Source organism: Hemibagrus wyckioides, linkage group LG19 (assembly GCF_019097595.1).
Source record: "Hemibagrus wyckioides isolate EC202008001 linkage group LG19, SWU_Hwy_1.0, whole genome shotgun sequence".
Lineage (NCBI taxonomy): Eukaryota > Metazoa > Chordata > Actinopteri > Siluriformes > Bagridae > Hemibagrus > Hemibagrus wyckioides.
This window is the reverse complement of record NC_080728.1, coordinates 18,889,547-18,909,931: the sequence shown is the minus strand read 5'-3', so window position 1 is coordinate 18,909,931 and position 20,385 is coordinate 18,889,547. Positions and strand designations below refer to the sequence as shown.

At 36.4% G+C, this 20,385-nt stretch overlaps 1 protein-coding gene across 3 annotated transcripts in view; it reads right to left on the bottom strand.

Annotated features, from left to right (window-relative positions):
* Positions 1-3,427, bottom strand: part of LOC131370189 (uncharacterized) — a 67,475-nt gene extending 64,048 nt beyond the window's left edge. For all 3 annotated transcript variants that reach the window (XM_058417377.1, XM_058417376.1, XM_058417374.1), the window contains exon 1: positions 3,295-3,427. In XM_058417377.1, the coding sequence (XP_058273360.1) occupies positions 3,295-3,423 (129 nt within the window). In that variant the 5' untranslated portion in view covers positions 3,424-3,427. The remainder of the gene's footprint in view (positions 1-3,294) is intronic.
* Between the last annotated feature and the right edge of the window lie 16,958 nt (positions 3,428-20,385).

Below are 20,385 nucleotides of genomic sequence, written 5' to 3'. Positions count from 1 at the left end.
AAAATGTCCTGTAATTTCTGCACCCCTAATTATGCTCTTTACCTGAATGGCCACTGGTTGGTGGACAATGATCCATTTCCAGAGCTGAATCGCAGCCACTTGGGCCACAATACCCTGCCTACTTCCTAATTACACCCTGAATGTGAAATCAAGTGCATTTGGACACCCAGCACGGGTGAGCCGGGGTCTGGAAAGGTCTGAATAGAGAGATTAGGGGAGAGGAGAAAGGAAAGGCGACTGGATGTCACTGAAAAACAAGCCTGTTTTATTCTTTATTGCAATAGGGAAAATTTTGGTAAAAGTATTACGTTGTATTATTGTTGTAGATTTTTAAACCACAAGAACGTTGTAAAGAAAGTAGAAGTGTGTAATTTTATTTAAATGTTAAGGTGTATACACATCACTTACCTACTTATGCATAACTATAACTGTCATAGGGGAACAAATGGTTAAGGTTTCCTGGCGTTCAGTATGAAATAAATTCATTAGCTAAATATCTTTTGGTCAGAAATGTAGGTTTTGTACCAGACGATGTTCTTCTGTATATAATGTCTATCATATATGAAGATTTTCTGAGTAAAACAATGAAAAACATTGAAGTCTAACTATTATAACTTAAACATTGTACCTTTTATTTTATTTATATTTATCAAAATTGCTAAGTTAAAGTTAATGTCTGCTTGCTACTCAGGTGCCAGATCTCTGCTCTCTTTTCAACCCCTGCTCATCCAGACACAAACCTCGACTCGTCACCGATGAGACCAAGCCAAATCAGAGCTTAAATCCTGACAAAACCGCCTTCTCAAATTAAAAGTCACAGCTCCTGTTCCTTTTTTAAGCTCGCAGGCTGTTTTTAATCATCGGGAAGCCATGTCAGGTGAAGCCCTCGCTCTGATTAGATGTCATATTCATGCTGTAATCCTACACCTCACCACCCTCACAAGGACAAAGCCCAGTGTCCATCTGAGCACTGGAGTGAACATGAGGAGGTCCAAAACCCTGGCTTTTTGTGCCTCCCTGCCATGTTCTTGATGTTCTGATCATTGACTTTCTTAACGAGATTGGACAGGCGTGATTGGTGCATCCCATGGTCCGATACACCAAATGAGATTAGAAAGGCTCCAGGCAGATGGGCTTTTCCATTGCGAGGCTGCATTCTCAGGGTCCCTGTTCCTCGGGGTCTTCCTGTCTAGCAGGAACATTGTTTACAGCATGGCTGTACGCCCACGTGGGTCCGACAGGAAACAAGCACAGGACATGGATGCAGGAAATCTACCAGTGGCTTATCAATGTGGAGTAGGTGGAGGGGCTCAGATCAAATTACCTAATAGGAAAGAAACAAGAAAGAGATGCTTCTTCTTTCCTTCATCTATCTGCCTCTCTCTGCCTCTTTCATGGCCATCTGGCTGATTCCTGGAGCAGCTCCTGATCCCTGTATGTTTTATTAATTCACTTTCGCCTAATTGCACTCTCCTGCGTGAGCCTGCTTGCATGAATAGACATTTAATCAGCGTTTAATCAGCTGGTTAATCAGTGCCACAGAACTCGGGATCAGTGCAACAGCACGACGGGGTAACAGAAGGAAAGAGGCAGGCTTATGTGAGAAAAAGCTTTTACGAGCGTGTTTCCTGGATCGTCCGAGGCAAATCTTACTAGGTTTGTAAACAACAGGCTTCCACATGAAACAATGTTATTTGGTTATTACGACAATACTGGTTTGCTTGCAATGTTTTCTAACAGATTTACTCAGATTTCCAAATTCTAACAAACTAACTACCTAATTTAAACCATTACCACCACTGCTTTGCCGCTTGTCCTCATGTCCACTTGGAAGTAAAAATTTTACCTACACTTAGAAATCCTTATCCAGAGCAACTCACATTTTATCTCAATTTTTTGTACAATTGAGGATTAAGGGCCTTGCTCAGGCGCTTAGCAGTGGCAGCTTGGTGGACCTAGGACTCAAACTCAATACCTTCCAGTCAGTAGCCCAAAACCTTAACCACTAAGCTACCACATCCCAACACACCTGTTCTTCTACCAGGTAAGATAAATCAGATGCCCTGTGAACCAAACAACGAAAGTTGTGGTAGCTCAAGTTGTTAAGGCTCTGGGTTGTTGATTGGAAGCTCAGGATTCAAGCCCCAGTACTACCAAGCTGCCACCATTGGACCCTTGAGCAAGGTCCTCAACCAGCCTGCATGCTCCAGGGGCACTGCATCATGGCTGACCCTGTGCTCTGACCCCAACCATTCAAGAATGGGATATGTGAAGAAAGAATTTCACTGTGCTGTAATGTATATGTGACAAATAAAGGCTACTTAACTTTCTGTATTTCTGTTTGTTTAGACCACATCTGTTCATTCTGATGCTACACCAGTGCAGCAGCATCATGTGTCTGATTTCCACTTCCACTGACCCGGCATCGTGTCATACATTATTAACCCATAGAACTCCCCAAACGAACTTATAGCGAAGCCATTTCTGACAAACCACATTACACAGACATGCATGGTTGATGTTGGGACAAGAGAATTACCAAGTCAGGCCACACCCTGACAACGTTGGCACACAAACCTGACAACATAGCACATCAATCAAAACACAAAAGGACATAGAGCAGATGAGGAAATCTTTTTGCCCTCCCTTCCTCCAAAACAAAGAGGTCTCTAAACTGCAACCCCATTAAAAGGTGACAATGAGCGCAAGCCGTGCTCCTTAGCATGGAAGGGGATGAGGATAAAACCTACACACAAAACAACACAGTTAGCCCACCATCCAGCTCCTGGTCAGCTTCGGTAAAGGGTGAATACAAGCTCCTGGGGAATCGGCTTTAATGGGGTTCGTCCTCGCTGGACGATTGTGTGCGAGTGTTGATTCAGAGGGTCAGAGGCTTCATAGACTCTGTGACCCCAAAAGGAGTGTGTGGAATCACCGGGGGACCTACAGAGCTTTCTGTCTTTCTTTTTTTTGTGGCACTAATCTGCGTCGGAGATCAATATGGCGAAGACCAACAGGACAAAGCAGAGAACAGAGAACAGGATTTAGCAGGCTGTCCGATTCTGGAAGCTCGCTAGGGGGGCATAAAGCTGAACCTTCTCTGCCAGGCACTGACCTTTAGCAAACATGGCCATACCAGCGGTCAACCTGCTTATCATTCATTAGCATCAGATACCTGGGTAGATGCTAAAGTCTGATCTGATACAAAGTCTGCTGTCTCACTAGGGTGCACTGTTCTTTTCTTTCTCTACCGTGGAGTCACCTTGGTTATTGAGATCCGTTTCAAAGACTCACCACGGTCTCCCGAGGCCAGGGGTTGTTGTAGACACGTCTCCCAGAGCACTGGACATGGAGGAAGGGACGACTCGGGCTATGTAGTCCATTTAGAAACTGACACCTGAGGCCTTCTTCACGTATCCACATGGACGGCTTTTCGGTCAAACTTGTCCGAGCACCAGATTTTTTAAAGGATTTTCTGTCCTTCCTTCCAACTTGTGGACAAACAGGAGTTTAGGAACAGCGTTATAGTTGGGGAATGTCTGTGTGTATGTGTGTGTGTGTGTGTGTGTGTGGGTTAACATTGTTAATTATTACCATTCTACCCAAGTGGGATGCATCCTGTTTTACAGGAAAGGACTCACACATATATGAACACAAACAGAGCAAGAAGACGACAAATCATAACATTTTGGATGTGCAACTTTGTGTAGCGTCTTTATTTTCTCCTGATATGTTTAACCACAAGATTTCACCTCCGTGGATGTGTGTGTTGCTGCAGGCAGGCAGTTGGCATTTCCAACTTATCAACATGGATAGAGAATGTGTTTGTCCCGAGAGCTGGGGCTACTGATTTGTCCAAAAATCCAACTTTTATATAGACAAGAAAGAGCCAGAGAACGAGGAAAATACTGTCCATTCTCCACACACACACACACACACACAACACAGACATCTAAACAGAGGACAGGAGCAGCAGGACAAAGAGCTTTTGAGTAGCTGTGGACATGGATCAGGTTGTGTCCTGCTCCATACAGAAATCTGCCCGGCTTAATTATATTAGTAAGGATTTACAGAGACGCTGCGAGGAAACAATGCACCCTATCAATTCCACAAATCAGAACTAATTAGCGGGAATGTGTGTGTGTGTGTGTGCGTGTGTGTGTAAGGAAGGGAGGGAGAGAGGGAGTGACTGTGTGATACAGAAAGATAGAGAATGTGTGTGTGTGTGTGTGTGTGGTGGAGGGACTGCACACTATCAGCAATTTCAATCAGATCTTATTAGCTCGAGAGTCTCTTGAGGTTTGTCGGTCTGTTTTGCTCGCTTTGCTCAGCCGAATTTAAAATCGGACGTGAAACATTAACAGCAGTAACTAGCTTTAACCTGGAGTGACACCGGGGGGGATGATTTCACACACACACACACACACTGGTTTAGTTTTCTATATATATGTATATATATTTGATTAGTTACTCTGAGCTCAGGATGCTAAACATCTGCCTTCATACTATAGAAAGCTGTGCAATGCATCTTGGGTAATCCAGATGTCACAAAGCCAGTTGCTAAGACACACACACACACACACAGGATTCCTTGATCAGGAATCATCAGGATGCTTGGATCTCTTTCAGAACACAACAACACACTTTAATAAATTCTTGTTTATTATAATAAAACTTATACACAGATTAAACACCAGGAATAAGATCATGAGGGTCATGTTATCACACATTATCGCAACGCAACAATGACACGACAGCAGTGTAGATGAAATTATGGATGAAAATTTCCTAAAACTGCTCCATGTTTCCCCTGGGTCCTAGTAAACTCCGGATAAACCCAATCCTGGGGTTGAGTAGTTCGAGGTTTCACACTGCTCATCCTTTACCCAGGATTAACCCTGAATCCTGAGTATCTTCATAATCTGATTTTTCACACTCTACATTCCTAAACCTTAATTTCTGCGTATTTGCATATTCGAGCATCAACAACCCTGATTGGATAAATCCAGCTCTACCGCTTTAAATAACAGTTCGTGCAGGTTCTGTTATCTTTCACAGCTTTATCGTCTTTTTTTGCTCTTTTTTAACTCGACCAGCCGTTCGTTCATGATATCTGACTTTCGCTAATGTTTCAGCATAACATGACGTTCAGTGTTTTGCTGACTGACTATATCTACCGAGCAGTTTTTACCATTTTTTAAGTTGCTAGCTTTCACCTGATGTTCAGTTTCTGATAGGTTGTCTGTTGCTAAGCGACTAAATAACATTCTAACACCGCATCGTTTCACACCGTAACAGCCGTTCCGATGCTGCTTCAGAGCAGAGTTTCATAACCCTGAGCAAAATGACGTGCCTCATAACCACCGCTTTAAAATTACCCCTCTACCCCAGGGGAAAAAGGTTCCTTATTAAGTGACCTCATCCTTCATCCTTCATCCTTTAAAGCCACTGTAGATAAGAAGAAGAAGGAGAAGAAGAAAAAAGAACGAGAAAGCAATTTCCTTTTCTTCTTCGCAAAAGTCAGATGATGCAGCATCCTGTTGAAGATGTGAGTAGATTTGTTTCATAGAACCATATAATAGATGACTTTTACGAATAATCGATTCACAGATTAGTGCAAAAAAATTATATTTTTGTAGTATTTTAAGGATCATATTTAAAGATAAAGTATATTTAGTGTATAATAAGCACAAGTTCTGAGATTCTGTCCGAGATTTTATTCCTGCTGCAAGTCTTTTATCTGAAACATGTATCTTATGTTGCTGTGTGTACATATCAGTGTGATTTCAGCTCACAGTGGTGGAGATAACTACGCTAATGCATTACCTTTGTCTAAATTCAACACTTTCACTCGTGTTGCTGCTGGAGTTTCTGAGAAAGAGCCCTGTGTTCCGGCTCTGTGGTGTTTTGTCAGCTTCCAGCTTGAGAAGACAAAAAGGCCGGCGACCCGAGAGGAGCTGCGATCAGCAGGAGAGCCGAGCCCCTGTGTGGACGGCTTACTCTACACCCGTGCTGCATCTCGGCTTCATCTCCAAGCCCCCTCGCTGGGATGTTAGTTCCCCATTCCAGGAGTGTGTTGTCCTGGGCACCCTGACACGCTGCACAATATGGCCTCCACACATCTCCATTTATTACTTCCTGGTCTGCAATATGGAGGCATTTTTCTGTTGGTCACCTTCCTCGCTTCTGTGTGTGTGTGTGTGTGTGTGTCTGTTTGTGTGTGTGTGTGTGTCTGTTTGTGTGTGTGAACTAACATAATGTTTATTGTCTAATTTCAGTCACAAAAACAAATTTTACTGCAAAATATTTTAAAAAATGTTATCCAAATTAAGATTTTAAAAAATATTGAATTCATAATTTTTTAACAAAATGAAGGAATAAATGCCTTTATTGTCATAGCACAAGTAAAATGGAATTTTAAAAAAGCAGTCCTTAAGGTGCATAGTCTAACAAATAATCTGTTTAAAATAGATTTCGTCAAAATCTGATCAAATAAAATATAAATTTCATAAATATAAAATATAATATATACAATAAAATATAACACATAAAATAAAATATAATATATACAGTAAAATATAATACATAAAATAAAATATAATATATAAAATAAAAATAAATAGGATTAAATAATAAAATAAATCAGATTAAATAATAAAATAAATCTAATAAAATAATAATATATTGGACAACATATTTCACATCATTTTGAAATTTTATATAATATTTTTTTCCCTAAATATTCTAACCAGTACAGAAAAATCACATGACCTTTACAACAATCATATGATTTATTTATGAATTTTTTGAATACACATTATTTATTATTTAATTTTTTTGGACATGTCAAGTCTTATATTTCATCACATCCTTCACATGTAGCGCATGTGCTTATTTTCCGAATTTCCTGATTTTGCTATTTCACTTGTTACTTGAGGTCACGTTTAATTCCCGGGCTTTAAGACGATGAAATGCGGCTTCGCGTGTTTTCCACGTGTTACTCACGTATAACACGTAAATGTTGCTATTGTTCATACAGATTTCACACAGACCTACAGACTGTAGAATGTGATGAATTATCCGCCGGATACGTGCTTTCTACTCATATTCAGAGACCCTGCATGAGTTATATGGGGTTTTGGTGCTTTAGTGCAAAAGTTTGTGCACGCTGAATTCAAATCAATGTAAAACTCAAAGATTTAATGAGGGTTTTTGTTTCTATTTTTGTGAGCATCACGACTATAAAAAACCAAATTCTATTTCTTATTGTTGGATAAATGTTTTTCTTGCTTTTTATTTATTTATTTATTTATTTATTTAACGTTAAAATCCACTGTAAAAATAGTAATAAATTTTTTTTATAAACAATATACATATTTATTTTATTTTATGTTCCTTGAATATATTTACAAATTTGTTGAAGGAATGATGATTTGGACGCATTTTTTATTGACACTGTATGATTTATATAGTCATATAGAACACAGTGCAAAAGTTTGTGCACCTCTCTTTTGAAGCCTTTAATGTTTTACACACAGAATAAAATGAAATAAAAATGTTTGTTACAAATTTTATAGCATTAGACTCCACTGAAAATGAAAAGAAAAAATAATTTTGTATATAAAATTAAATATTACTTACATCAGTTACATCTTTGTAGTAGGATTCCCTCTGATTTTCTGAGACAATGCATTATCTATATCATTTTCTATACAATTTATAGGCAAAATGATGACGAACGATGATTTATAGGCAAATGACCACAAAAGTTTACGCACCCTTTGCATATTAAATGCTCAAAAAGTGAATGTGGAAGCATTTTGTTCCACTTTTTCAGTCATTTCTATGAATTATGTCACTGTACTATTTCTCTGATTCTTTCACCTCCGACTAATAAAATTTACTCTTAGATATGTTTTTTGTAACTTCTCTAACCGTGGATGTTTAACAAATTGAGAGTTTTGTCAACTGTTTTAAGTGATTAGACACATTAATAAATTTAAATGTAATAAATGCGAATAAACTACCAGCATATGGGGATACAAACATATGAGATGGATAGTAAAAAAAAATGATTTAAGATTTATTCATAAAGAGCATTTAAATGATTTTCACTGTCTAAAGAAATCTGTACAGGAATTAAATATCATCAGGAATTAAATATCTTCTGTAAATAAATAAATAAATTAATTACTTAATAAATTAATAAATGAATTAAATTATTTAAAAAGCAAAAGATTTATTTAAGATTTAAGATTTATGCATAAAGAGCATTTGAATGGATTGTATTGTCTAAAGAAATAAGCACAGGAATGAAATAAAATCAGAAAAATCTCTAAAAAAAAATAATAATTAATTAAAAAATCAATCAAATAACTTAAAAAGCAATCTGCCAAAAATTAAAAAATAAATAAAGGTTTATTTAAGATTTAAGATTTATTCATAAAGAGCATTTAAACGACTCTCACTGTCTAAAGAAATCAGTAATTAAATATATTAATATTAATATTATAAATTAATATTATCAGAAAAATCTCTAAAAAAAATAATAAAAATAAAATAAATCACTCAAACAACCTAAAAATCTGCCAAATAAGTAAAGAAAGAAAGAAAGAAAGAAAGAAAGAAAGAAAGAAAGAAAGATTTATTTAAAATTTATTCATAAAAAGCATTTAAATGACTCGCACTGTCTAAAGAAATCTGCACAGTAATTAAATATCATAAGAAAAATCATCTCTAAAAAAATTAATGAACTTAAAAATCAGTCCAAAAAAAAAAATCAAAATCAAAATCAAACAAAACAAAACAAAACAAAACAAAACAAAACAAAACAAAACAAAACAAAACAAAACAAAACAAAACAAAACAAAACAAAACAAAAAGACATCCAGAAATAAACTTAAGTGGTCAGAAATGAAAAACAGATCAAAGATCAAAGAGTTTACCTAAATAATATAAAAAGAAAATTGAAAAATTGGAACAAAAGGAGGTTGGGTGCACAAACTTTTGCAACACAAACGTTTCTACTCAAGTGTCGATAAATCACATAAATTGTATCAAAACTTTAATACACTGCAACACACTTCTCTCTTTTCCTTTCACTCGTAGGAGCAAAAAGAATAGAAACTTTTTTGGCGGCCAGCCGTGGAAGAGCGGCGTGAAAGGAAGGGTTAAAGCATGTTTCCAGCTTGTGATAGATAGAGAGGAAGAATGGAGAACGCATGAACAATATCTCGCCTGAGGCCTGAGCTCACTTTGGACAGCCTATTCATCACATCTACAAGTGAACAAGAGGGAAAATAGGAAACTCCAAAACTCTATGTAAAGCCCCTTTTCGCTGATGATTTGTTATTCTCTTCTTTTTTTTTCTCTTTAGTCTCTTAAATGGCCAAAAAGGAGAGAGAGAGAGAGAGAGAGAGAGAGAGGGAGAGAGAGGATGGATAGAGGGGGGTGCTTTAAAAGGGAGGAGGCCTGCATAAATTTTACATCCACAAGGCAGCAGCGTGCATAGTGATTGTCGCTTCCCTCTAAAAAACTTTCCTTTCTTTTCTCTCTCTCTCTCTCTCTCTCTCTCTCTCTCTCTCTCTCTCTTTTTTCAGAAAACACTTTCCTGCCTGAATAGGCACCTATTAGTGACTCCATTATGGAGGCCGGGCTCTTCAATAGCTCCTGGCTGGGAAGCTTTATGCCACAGCCTCAGGGCTCAATGCAGCCCACCCCTCTCCAAACCCCCCACTGTGCCCTTACACTGTATAGGTAGAGTCAGTGTGAAGCTCTCGCTCTCTCTCTCTTTCTCTCTCTCTGTGCATGTGTGTGTGTGTAGGATTGAGAGAGAGGGGACGCTCATCCTTCAATTTGCGAACTCCAGGTGTGTTGGGCCAAAGTGTGGCTTTGAAACCATTAGAAACAGAAAAAGACAGAGAGAGAGAGAGAGAGGGAGAGAGAGAGAGAGAGAGAGAGAGAGAGAGAGAGCGGAAAGAGAGAGTGAGTTAGTCTATTGTGCTGCACACTTTCTACACAGTGTGCAGAAAAAAAAACCCTGGACGCTGTGTTCTACATGTATTAGCCGATCTCCATAATCACACATACACACACACACACACACACACACACATACACACACACACACAAGCCAATCGTGGCCCCGAGGCGAATGGCTGCGGTGGAGCCCCATATTGTTCAGTGGATTATTACAGACTTTAGAGAAAGAGAGAGAAGAAAAAGAGAACGGAGAGGTGGAGGGAGGGTGGGTAGGTGGTGGTGGGGCTGGGGGGGGGTTAGAGGAGGATGAAAGAGAGAGAGAGAGAGAGAGAGAGAGAGAGAGAGAGAGGCGTGCACTCGGCATCATCATCAGTAAGTGATGAGACGTTTTACGCGAGTGAGTTGTAGGAGTAGAGAATGGAGCAGGAACACCTGCAGACAAGACGGGACAGTGAGAGAGAAAAGAAAGAAAGAAAGAAAGAAAGAAAGAAAGAAAGAAAGAAAGAAAGAAAGAAAGAAAGAAAGAAAGAAAGAAAGAAAGAAAGAAAGAAAGAAAGAAAGAAAGAAAGAAAGAAAGAAAGAAAGAAAGAAAGAAAGAAAGAAAGAAAGAAAGAAAGAAAGAAAGAAAGATGAACAAACACTGCTGTAGTTTCTCGTTCTCTTACTCCTTCTGTCCAGTGAGAGTTCTGACCATAGAATCAGTTCATGTAAATGTTCCAGTTTCTGTAAAGAATCAGAATCTGAATCAGATGTGATGATTCGTTCTTCTGCAGGTGTTTTTATTCCTCCAGATGTGATTGTATAAATATATTTATTCCCCAGATTTATTGTTTACATAGCTTATCACTTATTTTCATATATTTTTTAAACAGATGATTCACTGATTCATTCTTAATGATTCTAATAATGTGACTATTTATTGTGAAATTTATTTATTTTAATATGATTTTTGTTTTTTTCACATGTGATTTTTTTACACACATCATGGCCTTTTTTCCTTAACAAATGAATCATTTACTGATTTAGTTTCTCATCTCATCATTTTAATGACTCGTGTTTTTCACATGAAATGATATTTTTTATACTGTTCCATATGTTGACTCTGAGGTTTTTATTTAATGTCACATAATTCACACATTCATAAAATTATTTAAGCAATTTTATGTATTTATTTATGATTTATTTTTTCACATTATATACATATTTACAGATGATTTAATAAGTAATTATTTTCACTTGTGATTGCCCCATGATTTATTTATTTATTTATTTATTTATTTATTTTATGCATTTTTAGACAAATTCACCACACGTTTTAACTACTTTCAGATCTGATATATTTTTTTTATTTAATTCATTTGCACTCACACATGATTTTCCCCACAAGATTAATTTTTCTATTTATTGTTACAGATTATTTTTTCCCAACAACATGAGTTCTTCAACTGAAAATGTGAATCAATTTTTTTTACTCCAATAATTCATTTATTTTACTAAATAATAATAATAATTTTATTAAATATTATTTTTCATAGTTCACTTTCAGATATTATTTAGACTCAATAAATTTTCTTTACATAATTTATTTATTAATTCATTTTGACATTTTTCCTAATTTATTTTTTTATTTATATTGTTTTTACTGATTATTGATGACGTGATTTTAACGTTAGAGTTTCACGTGTACATTCACTCAGTCCATGTGGAATCACGTGAAAAAAATCCCTTTACATGTGAAACGTATGTGAATGTTTCCTCGGGAACGTCGTCCGGATCCGAGAGGGAAACAAGTGAGAGTGTGGCGGGGGGGTGGGGGTGGGGATTGGGGGGTCGCTGTCCTCTGTTTGTTTAGGTTTTTTTAATGTCTGGTTTTGTTGCTTGTGCATTGTGTGTGTGTGTGTGTGTACATATGTCTGCATGTAGTACAAATAGACTGTGTGTGTGTGTGTGTTCTTATGTCTGCATTTAGTTCAAATAGACTCTGTGTATGTGTGTGTGTGTAGTACACTTAGTGTAGACTGTGTATATGTGTATGTCTGTGTGTGTATCCGCTTGTAGTGCGAATAGTCTGTGTGTACTTGTCTGTGTGTGTGTGTGTGTATCTATGTGTAGTAGTACCAATAGACTGTGTGTATGTGTGTGTATGTGTATACGCACATGTGCGTGTGTGTGTGTGAATCCATGTGTAGTACAAATAGACTGTGCTGTGCATGTGTGTGTGTGTGAATCCATTTGTAGGGTACATGACTATGTGTGACTATGTGTATATGTGTGTACATGTGTGTGTGTGTGTGTGTGAATCCATTTACAGAACAAATCCACTGTGTGCATGTGTGTGTGTGTGAATCCATGTGTAGTACAAATAGACTGTGTGCACGTGTATACATGTGTGTGTGTGTGTGTGTGTGTGTGTTCGTGTGTATTGATGTTGTTAAAAGTCTCAGAGAAAGTGCAGAGCTCCAAAAAAAAAAAAAGAAGCGCGGCTGAGTATGAACTCATTGTTCAGGCCATTCTTACCTCCACGGGGAACCATCTGCTCCCTGTCAATGCGTCACCTGCTCGTCTGAGCCGTCGCCACGGAAACCGAGGGAGCGGGATTAAGGAGAGGTTAAGGGAGGGGATACGGGATAAGGAATAGGGAATAGGGGATAGGGAATAGGAGAAGGTTGCCTGAGGAGGAACTGAGAACTGTCTCCCTCTGGTGGTTAATGGACAACACACACACACACACACACACACACACACACACACAGACGTTGGCGTGCTTTGACTGGACGTAATCTAGAGTTTGTTTGTTTTTATTTATTAATCTTTACTCTGTCTTGTACTCAAACATATCAATAGGTCATGCTGCGTAATTGACACTTGTTGACTGACACACACACAGACACACACACACACACACACTTCTGTTTGCACATGGACTTTGTTGATGTTGTATATGTGTAGACAAGGTAGTGGGATGAATAAGGGAGTTTTATATCCGTGTGTCACCGGAAGTGGTTGGTGCATCACAGACCTGTAATAAATACTCTGTCTGTGTGTGTGTGTGTGTGTGTGTGTGTGTGTGTGGTGCTTGTCTTTCAGGCTCAGATCACAGAGTAAATACTGAGAGAGCTCATGAAAGGCTCGATGTAGGAGAGGCCACAATAGAGCTGATGAATACATCATCCGCGTCCACTAACCCCACTGAAGACACTAAAGAACTTTAGGAACATTTTCTGCTCAAATCTTCCATCATTTCTGATATTTTAATAACACAACTATGGAGCTAATATGTACGCATACGTCATATATGAAGATTTTCTTTCTATTTTGATTGTTCATGTGTTATAAACCTTATCATCCGGTATTTTTTTAATTCTCACTTCTGATTGGTCGGCAGGTGTTACATCACAAGTTTATATTAACAATAACAAGTTATTATATTAACATATTAGCATATATTAACATTGTTTCCATAGCAACAGCTCCTTCACAGGGGCTTGTGCTGTGGATGTGGTGATATATATATTTTTAATTAAATTAAGGAGATGTTTTTTTTATTTATTTAACGATTATGGAAGGAGTCTCCAGTGTCAGCATTTCTAGTAACTTTCCTTGTTGCCTTGGTAACATGATTACATGACAAGCCAAAGAGAGAGAGAGAAAATAGAGCTATGACAATACATGTAACTATAAACAGATAAAAATAAAATATCATTATTAAATATTTAAAATATTTCTGTTAATAAAATAAAAATGATCAGCTTCGTGTCTACAGTTAAAGCTATACTTATTGGCTCTTTTATTACAAAACATAAGCAAAAAATAAGTATTTCATTATTTCAAAATAAAAAATAAAAAATGCGATGTTTAGATATTGTACAATATGATTTTTTACAATGTGATTTATTTTATTTAAAAAATATTATTTAATATTATCAATAAATTTGACAATTTTTTGTTTAAAAAAATTGTAAAATTCTAAATCGTTGTTAAAATAATTTCGAGAATATTTTGTAAATAATTCTGAGAATCGATTTAAGGTAGATGTTAAAGTGAATAATTGTACAAAGTTGTGTTTGCGCTTAATTTTTATTCTGTTACAGAAATTTGACACCGGTTCCTGGGTAGGTTCCTTCCTCGTGTCTCTCTCAGCGAGTCTTTCTTCACGGTTTGTTCATTTCTGATGGTGTTTGTTGTTAAAAGTGCTATACAGAGAGAGATTTTAAACAAGCTGACAGATTAGATGAGGAGGAAGGATGATGATGATGAAGATGAGGAGAGTTTCACCCTGCAGATAAGTCTCACTTCAACGCTCACCTGGAGTCTGGAGACGCTCATCATTGTTTTCTTGGCCAAGTCACACTCAGAACTCAATGACCCTCATCCTCTGGGGCTGGAGGCATCACCCTGGGCTCCTGCTGTGTGGATTTTAATAGACAGCAGGTAAAAAAAGACAGGCCGTGTGGTAACTCGATACGAGTCATGAGTCTGGAGGAAAGCTGAAGAACAAGATGGTCCATGTCATGTAAACAACACTGGAATGATATTTTATTTCATAAAGTAAATAAGGAAAAGACAGACAGATGATTAAAAAGTTTGTGTTTAAAAAAGTTTAAAGGCCCAGACCAAATATCATACGATATCTTAAAAACATATTATCTTTTGATAATTCTCATAGTGTCATTTTTATTTTGTAGACAATTTTTTCCATCCTGTTTTGGTTTATTGTTCATCAAATTAAAAATCTCTCTTTATCATGAATGTGTATGTCTCTCTCCCAGGGATGAGTCTTGCTCTACAGTCGTAGCTCATCAGCAGTAAACCTGGTTAGATGGAACGTTTCTTCATGAATATTATGTTCTTTTCAAGCCATGGCTTGGTTTTGAATAAAACAAACTCCACCCAATGAATCAAACTCCACCCAATTTACCAAACGCCATCCAATGAACCAAAGTCCACCCAATTTACCAAACGCCATCCAATGAACCAAACTCCACCCAATTTACCAAACTCCATCCAATGAACCAAACTCCACCCAATTTACAAACTTTTTTAAGTGATTTATCTAAAATTCAATTTTTATTTCACTTATAAACAGTACCACATGCAGTGAAATGCTTTTTTTTGATTGTCTGTGTTATTCAAATAAAATAAAATAAAATAAAATAAAATAAAATAAAGAAATTAAATAAAATTTTAAAAAATAATAAAATGAATAAAAAATGTAAATAAATAAATAAAGTACAGAACTGAGAAAAATAAACAGACACCGTATAGAAAAATACAGAATATCAGTGCAGACTGATGTCATGAATATGAATACAGTTTCCCTGTTTATGAATAAAGTGCATATGTATATAACTCGTAAGTGTGTTTTAATACCGTTCAATGCTCTTAAATGTAAAAGGATCCAAAAAGTTTTGTCACAGTTTTGTTAGATTCTCCATTGTGATTGGTCAGAAGATTAGCTGATTCATTTTCCATTAGAGCAGCTCTGACAATCTGCGAATCATAAATCAGGTTACGTATAGTAACAACTCATTCACAGGGACTTGTACAGCGAGCGATACTGATATACAGACAACACAACAATACTTAAGGAAACGTCTATTCGACCCGTATCAGAGTGTTCAGTGGCAGAGGAGTTTATTAAATAGAGTGAAGAAAAGGGGGAAAAAGTGAAAAAGTTAAGAAAACAAGGACTAATTTAGTTAAATGTTAGTAATGAATATATACTAAATACTAAAAATACTTTTAATAAAGTTAAATTTGATGAATTTTTCTTCAGATTTGCTGCATATCCAACTTGATAGCAGAGATCAGAACAGCGCACAATTTAAATGATGAATGTTTGCTGTATTTCTGGAATTTTCTATTTCGTTTATTAAACAGCGCTCAAACCTGCTAAAGAGAAACTGTGTTAACTGTAGCAGTGAATCTCATTCTTACTACTGAATCTCATTCTTACTACTGAATCTCATTATTACTACTGAATCTCATTATTACTACTAAAACTCATTCTTACTACTGAATCTCATTCTTACTACTGAATCTCATTATTACTACTGAATCTCATTCTTACTACTGAATCTCATTATTACTACTGAATCTCATTATTACTACTGAATCTCATTCTTACTACTGAATCTCATTATTACTACTGAATCTCATTCTTACTACTGAATCTCATTCTTACTACTGAATCTCATTATTACTACTGAATCTCATTATTACTACTAAAACTCATTCTTACTACTGAATCTCATTATTACTACTGAATCTCATTCTTACTACTGAATCTCATTATTACTACTGAATCTCATTATTACTACTGAATCTCATTCTTACTACTGAATCTCATTATTACTACTGAATCTCATTATTACTACTAAAACTCATTCTTACTACTGAATCTCATTCTTACTACTGAATCTCATTCTTACTACTGAATCTCATTATTACTACTGAATCTCATTATTACTACTAAAACTCATTCTTACTACTGAATCTCATTCTTACTACGGAATCTCATTCTTACTACTGAATCTCATTATTACTACTGAATCTCATTATTACTACTAAAACTCATTCTTACTACTGAATCTCATTCTTACTACTAAAGCTCATTCTTACTACTGAATCTCATTATTACTACTAAAACTCATTCTTACTACTGAATCTCATTATTACTACTAAAACTCATTCTTACTACTGAATCTCATTATTACTACTAAAACTCATTCTTACTACTGAATCTCATTCTTACTACTGAATCTCATTATTATTATTGAATTCAATTTTTACTACTGAAACTAATTCTTACTACTGAATCTCATTCTTACTACTGAATCTCATTCTTACTACTGAATCTCATTATTACTACTAAAACTCATTCTTACTACTGAATCTCATTATTACTACTAAAACTCATTCTTACTACTGAATCTCATTCTTACTACTAAAACTCATTCTTACTACTGAATCTCATTATTACTACTAAAACTCATTCTTACTACTGAATCTCATTATTACTACTAAAACTCATTCTTACTACTGAATCTCATTCTTACTACTAAAACTCATTCTTACTACTGAATCTCATTCTTACTACTAAAACTCATTCTTACTACTGAATCTCATTATTACTACTAAAACTCATTCTTACTACTGAATCTCATTATTACTATTGAATTCAATTTTTACTACTGAAACTCATTCTTACTACTGAATCTAATTTTTACTTCTGAATCTCATTCTTAGAGATTCTTAGAGATCAGAACAGCACACAATTTAAATGATGAATGTCTGCTGCATTTCCAGAATTTTCCATTTCATCTTTTCAGACAGCGGTCAAACCTGGTCAAACCGAAGCTGTGTTAACTGTAACAGCGGATATGTTTTTACGTTCTAAAAACTACTTTCCTTTGGAAATCTTCTGCTTTGTGAGATCAGCTACTGTGTCTTTTTTTTCAAGCAGTGACTTGGATTAAAACCCAGTGAAGTAACATGTAGAATTTTGTCTAAGTTTGGTAAAAAATCTTCTGATTTCCTTCCTTCAGAGCGCACTCATTGAGCCGGTGAGATCCTGGGAGAGGGGGCTGTCAGGGCCACGTGCAGCAGGCGGGAGGGGTGGAAGCAGGCCTTTCTGTGCCGGGTGTAAAATTCGATTAAGCAGGGGACGAGCGTGTCTGAACGTGGCTGTTGTGCGGGCCGGCTCGCGTGGCTGTGGGTTCCCAGCGTGCGGTTTGTGGGGTTAAGTGCTGTGAGAAAGAGCTCCATTATCCCGAGTGAGAACTGCGCATGTGGCTGGCCAGGCTCAAGCTCTCTCTCTCCCTCTCCCTCTCTCTCTCCCTCTCTCTCTCTCACTCTCTCATTCAGAGCTGTGTCATACTGAAAGCTTTTCAAAAAAAAAAAGTTTCATTCTCTCTTCCACCACCTACCCCCTCCCTCTCTGTCCGCTCTCTTCTGTTTCTGTCATGCTTTCTTGCTCTGTCTTTTCTGTTGAGGAAAAAGGGAGCGTACAATGGCGGTGGAAGGGACTGAGCCGAATCCTCGGCACCCCTGCGGACTGCGGACCCGGAGCTGTGAGATCGTGATCATGGGGAGCATGTGCAGAAGACTGGTTCCTCATCAATCAATCACACCAATGCAAGTGTACACAACAAGCACACACACACACACACACACACACACTTGCCTTACTATCCATGACACAATTATTAATGCAGTTGCACCTATACGCCTAAAACTAAGCTCAACCTTAACCTCAATAACTCAATAAAAGCTTTTCCATTGTTTAGTCAGAACATCTAAAGAGTGTTTTCTTTTGTTTTTTTTGTAAAACTTGTGAGAACTAGCCATAAGATCAAACCTGTCAGATATTCCTATCCTTGCGGGGACATTTCGGCTTCACCAAGAAGCACACACACACATAACTTTTTGTCTTGAACGTGGAACGTTTTACTTGAAAAATATAGCTCATTCTATACTATTTATACAAAATATATAAATATAGAAAATGTGGTATGTTTCCTGTATTAAATAATGAAAATCAATTTAATTTTACACTTAACTAAAGTTAACAGTTAGGGACGTGTTCATTTATAATATATATTATTCTCACCAAAACTCATTCTTCCAACTGAATCTCATTCTTACCGACGAATTTTGTTCTATTTAATAAACTTAGTGATTACTACAGAATCTCAGTGATTACTACTGAATCTAATTTGTACTACTGAATCTAGTTTTAACTATTCAATTTCATTCTTAGTACCGAATCTACTTTTTACTACTGAATCTAATTTGTACTACTGAATCTTATTTTAACACTGAAGCTTATTCTTGCTACTGATACCAGTCTTGCCACTGAATCTCATTCTTAATACTGAATCCAAATTTTACTACTGAACCTCATTCTTGCTACTTAATCTCATTCTTACTTCTGAAAATCATCTTACTACTAAATGTAATTTGTACTATTGTACTGTTGTACTATTGAAACTCAACTTACTATTTTAAATACTGAACCTCATTATCACTACTGAATCTCATTCTTAGTACTAAAAGTCAACTTTGTACCGAGTCTAATTTTTACCACTGAATCCGAATCATTCTTACTACTAACACTCACCACTCCTCCTTTACCTTACTGCTAAATCTCATTCCAACTGATACGTCTCATTCTTACTGCTGAATCTGACTCTTACTACTAAAACTCATTCTGTCTACCAAAATCAATCTGCAGATGAAACAGTGTGAACATTGGGCTTTAGCTTAAACCATGTCTATGAAGTTGAAGTGCAAATTGTAATGTGATTCTAATTGTAATTATTGTGATGTTGACAGAAATATTTGTCACTTCCCGTGGAGAAGTTACAAATGAAACTTGGGGTCATCCCACAGCAAGACAACCATCCATAATATATATATGACTCTGTTATTCCACTAGAGGGCAACATAGAGTAATAAACTCGTCTACTGACGGACAGGCTGATGATGAAATTCTTCATTAAGTTTAACTCATTTATATCTCTTTCTGAAGTAAATAGTTTATAGCTTTGACAGCAATGGATGCTTTTCCAGTCACAAACTTATTTTTGTTCCCTTTAGATTGTTATTAGGGGCTGTTTTGTGTGGATTCATGACAAAAAGTCCTAATTAAATACATTTCAGTTCCAGGTTATAAAATCTCAGAATATGGAGCAGGGGGGGGGTGTAAATATTTATGCAATGTTCTGTATGCAGATCTTTTGGAAGCATCATTTGGACTTTTGTTAAATGATTTTTGATAATGAAGTTACCAAATCAATTTCTTTATCTGAGAATTTATCTCTCTTTGTGTGTTGAGATCTCCATTTTTCAACATTAAATGTAACTGAAAATGGATAAATTTCTTTCTTTCTTTAATAAAGAAGAAATAGATCAACTGTTTTGGGATCAGAGGAATAAAAGCACTCGTTCTTGTCCACACCCTCATTGTGTTTTATTATTTCTATGAATACATTGACACTTGTAAAGAAGTGCAAAATTACTGGCACCCTTTTAGAGACAAAATAAAAATATTACTTGCATAGGATCTGAATCCACTGTGACCCTGACCAGGATTAAGTGCTTACTTTACTGAAGATTTCGACTGCAGATGCGAATTACAGGCGTAATTATGGAGCTCTTTTGTAGTTGTACGTCAGATACCCAAAGAGCAGCCATGGTCCATTGAGATTTTGAGGTTTTGGATTCAAGTGGCTCAATATTCTAAATGCAAATACCATTAAATTCAAGCAGAGACTTTGCAATTAACTGCTTCTTCTTTACTGTTTCCAAGGCAACAGAAATGTCAACGTTCAATGACTAATGAGAACAAAACAGAAGGAAACCCCAAATCCGTGCTGATACGAAGTCAATAATATCAGAACT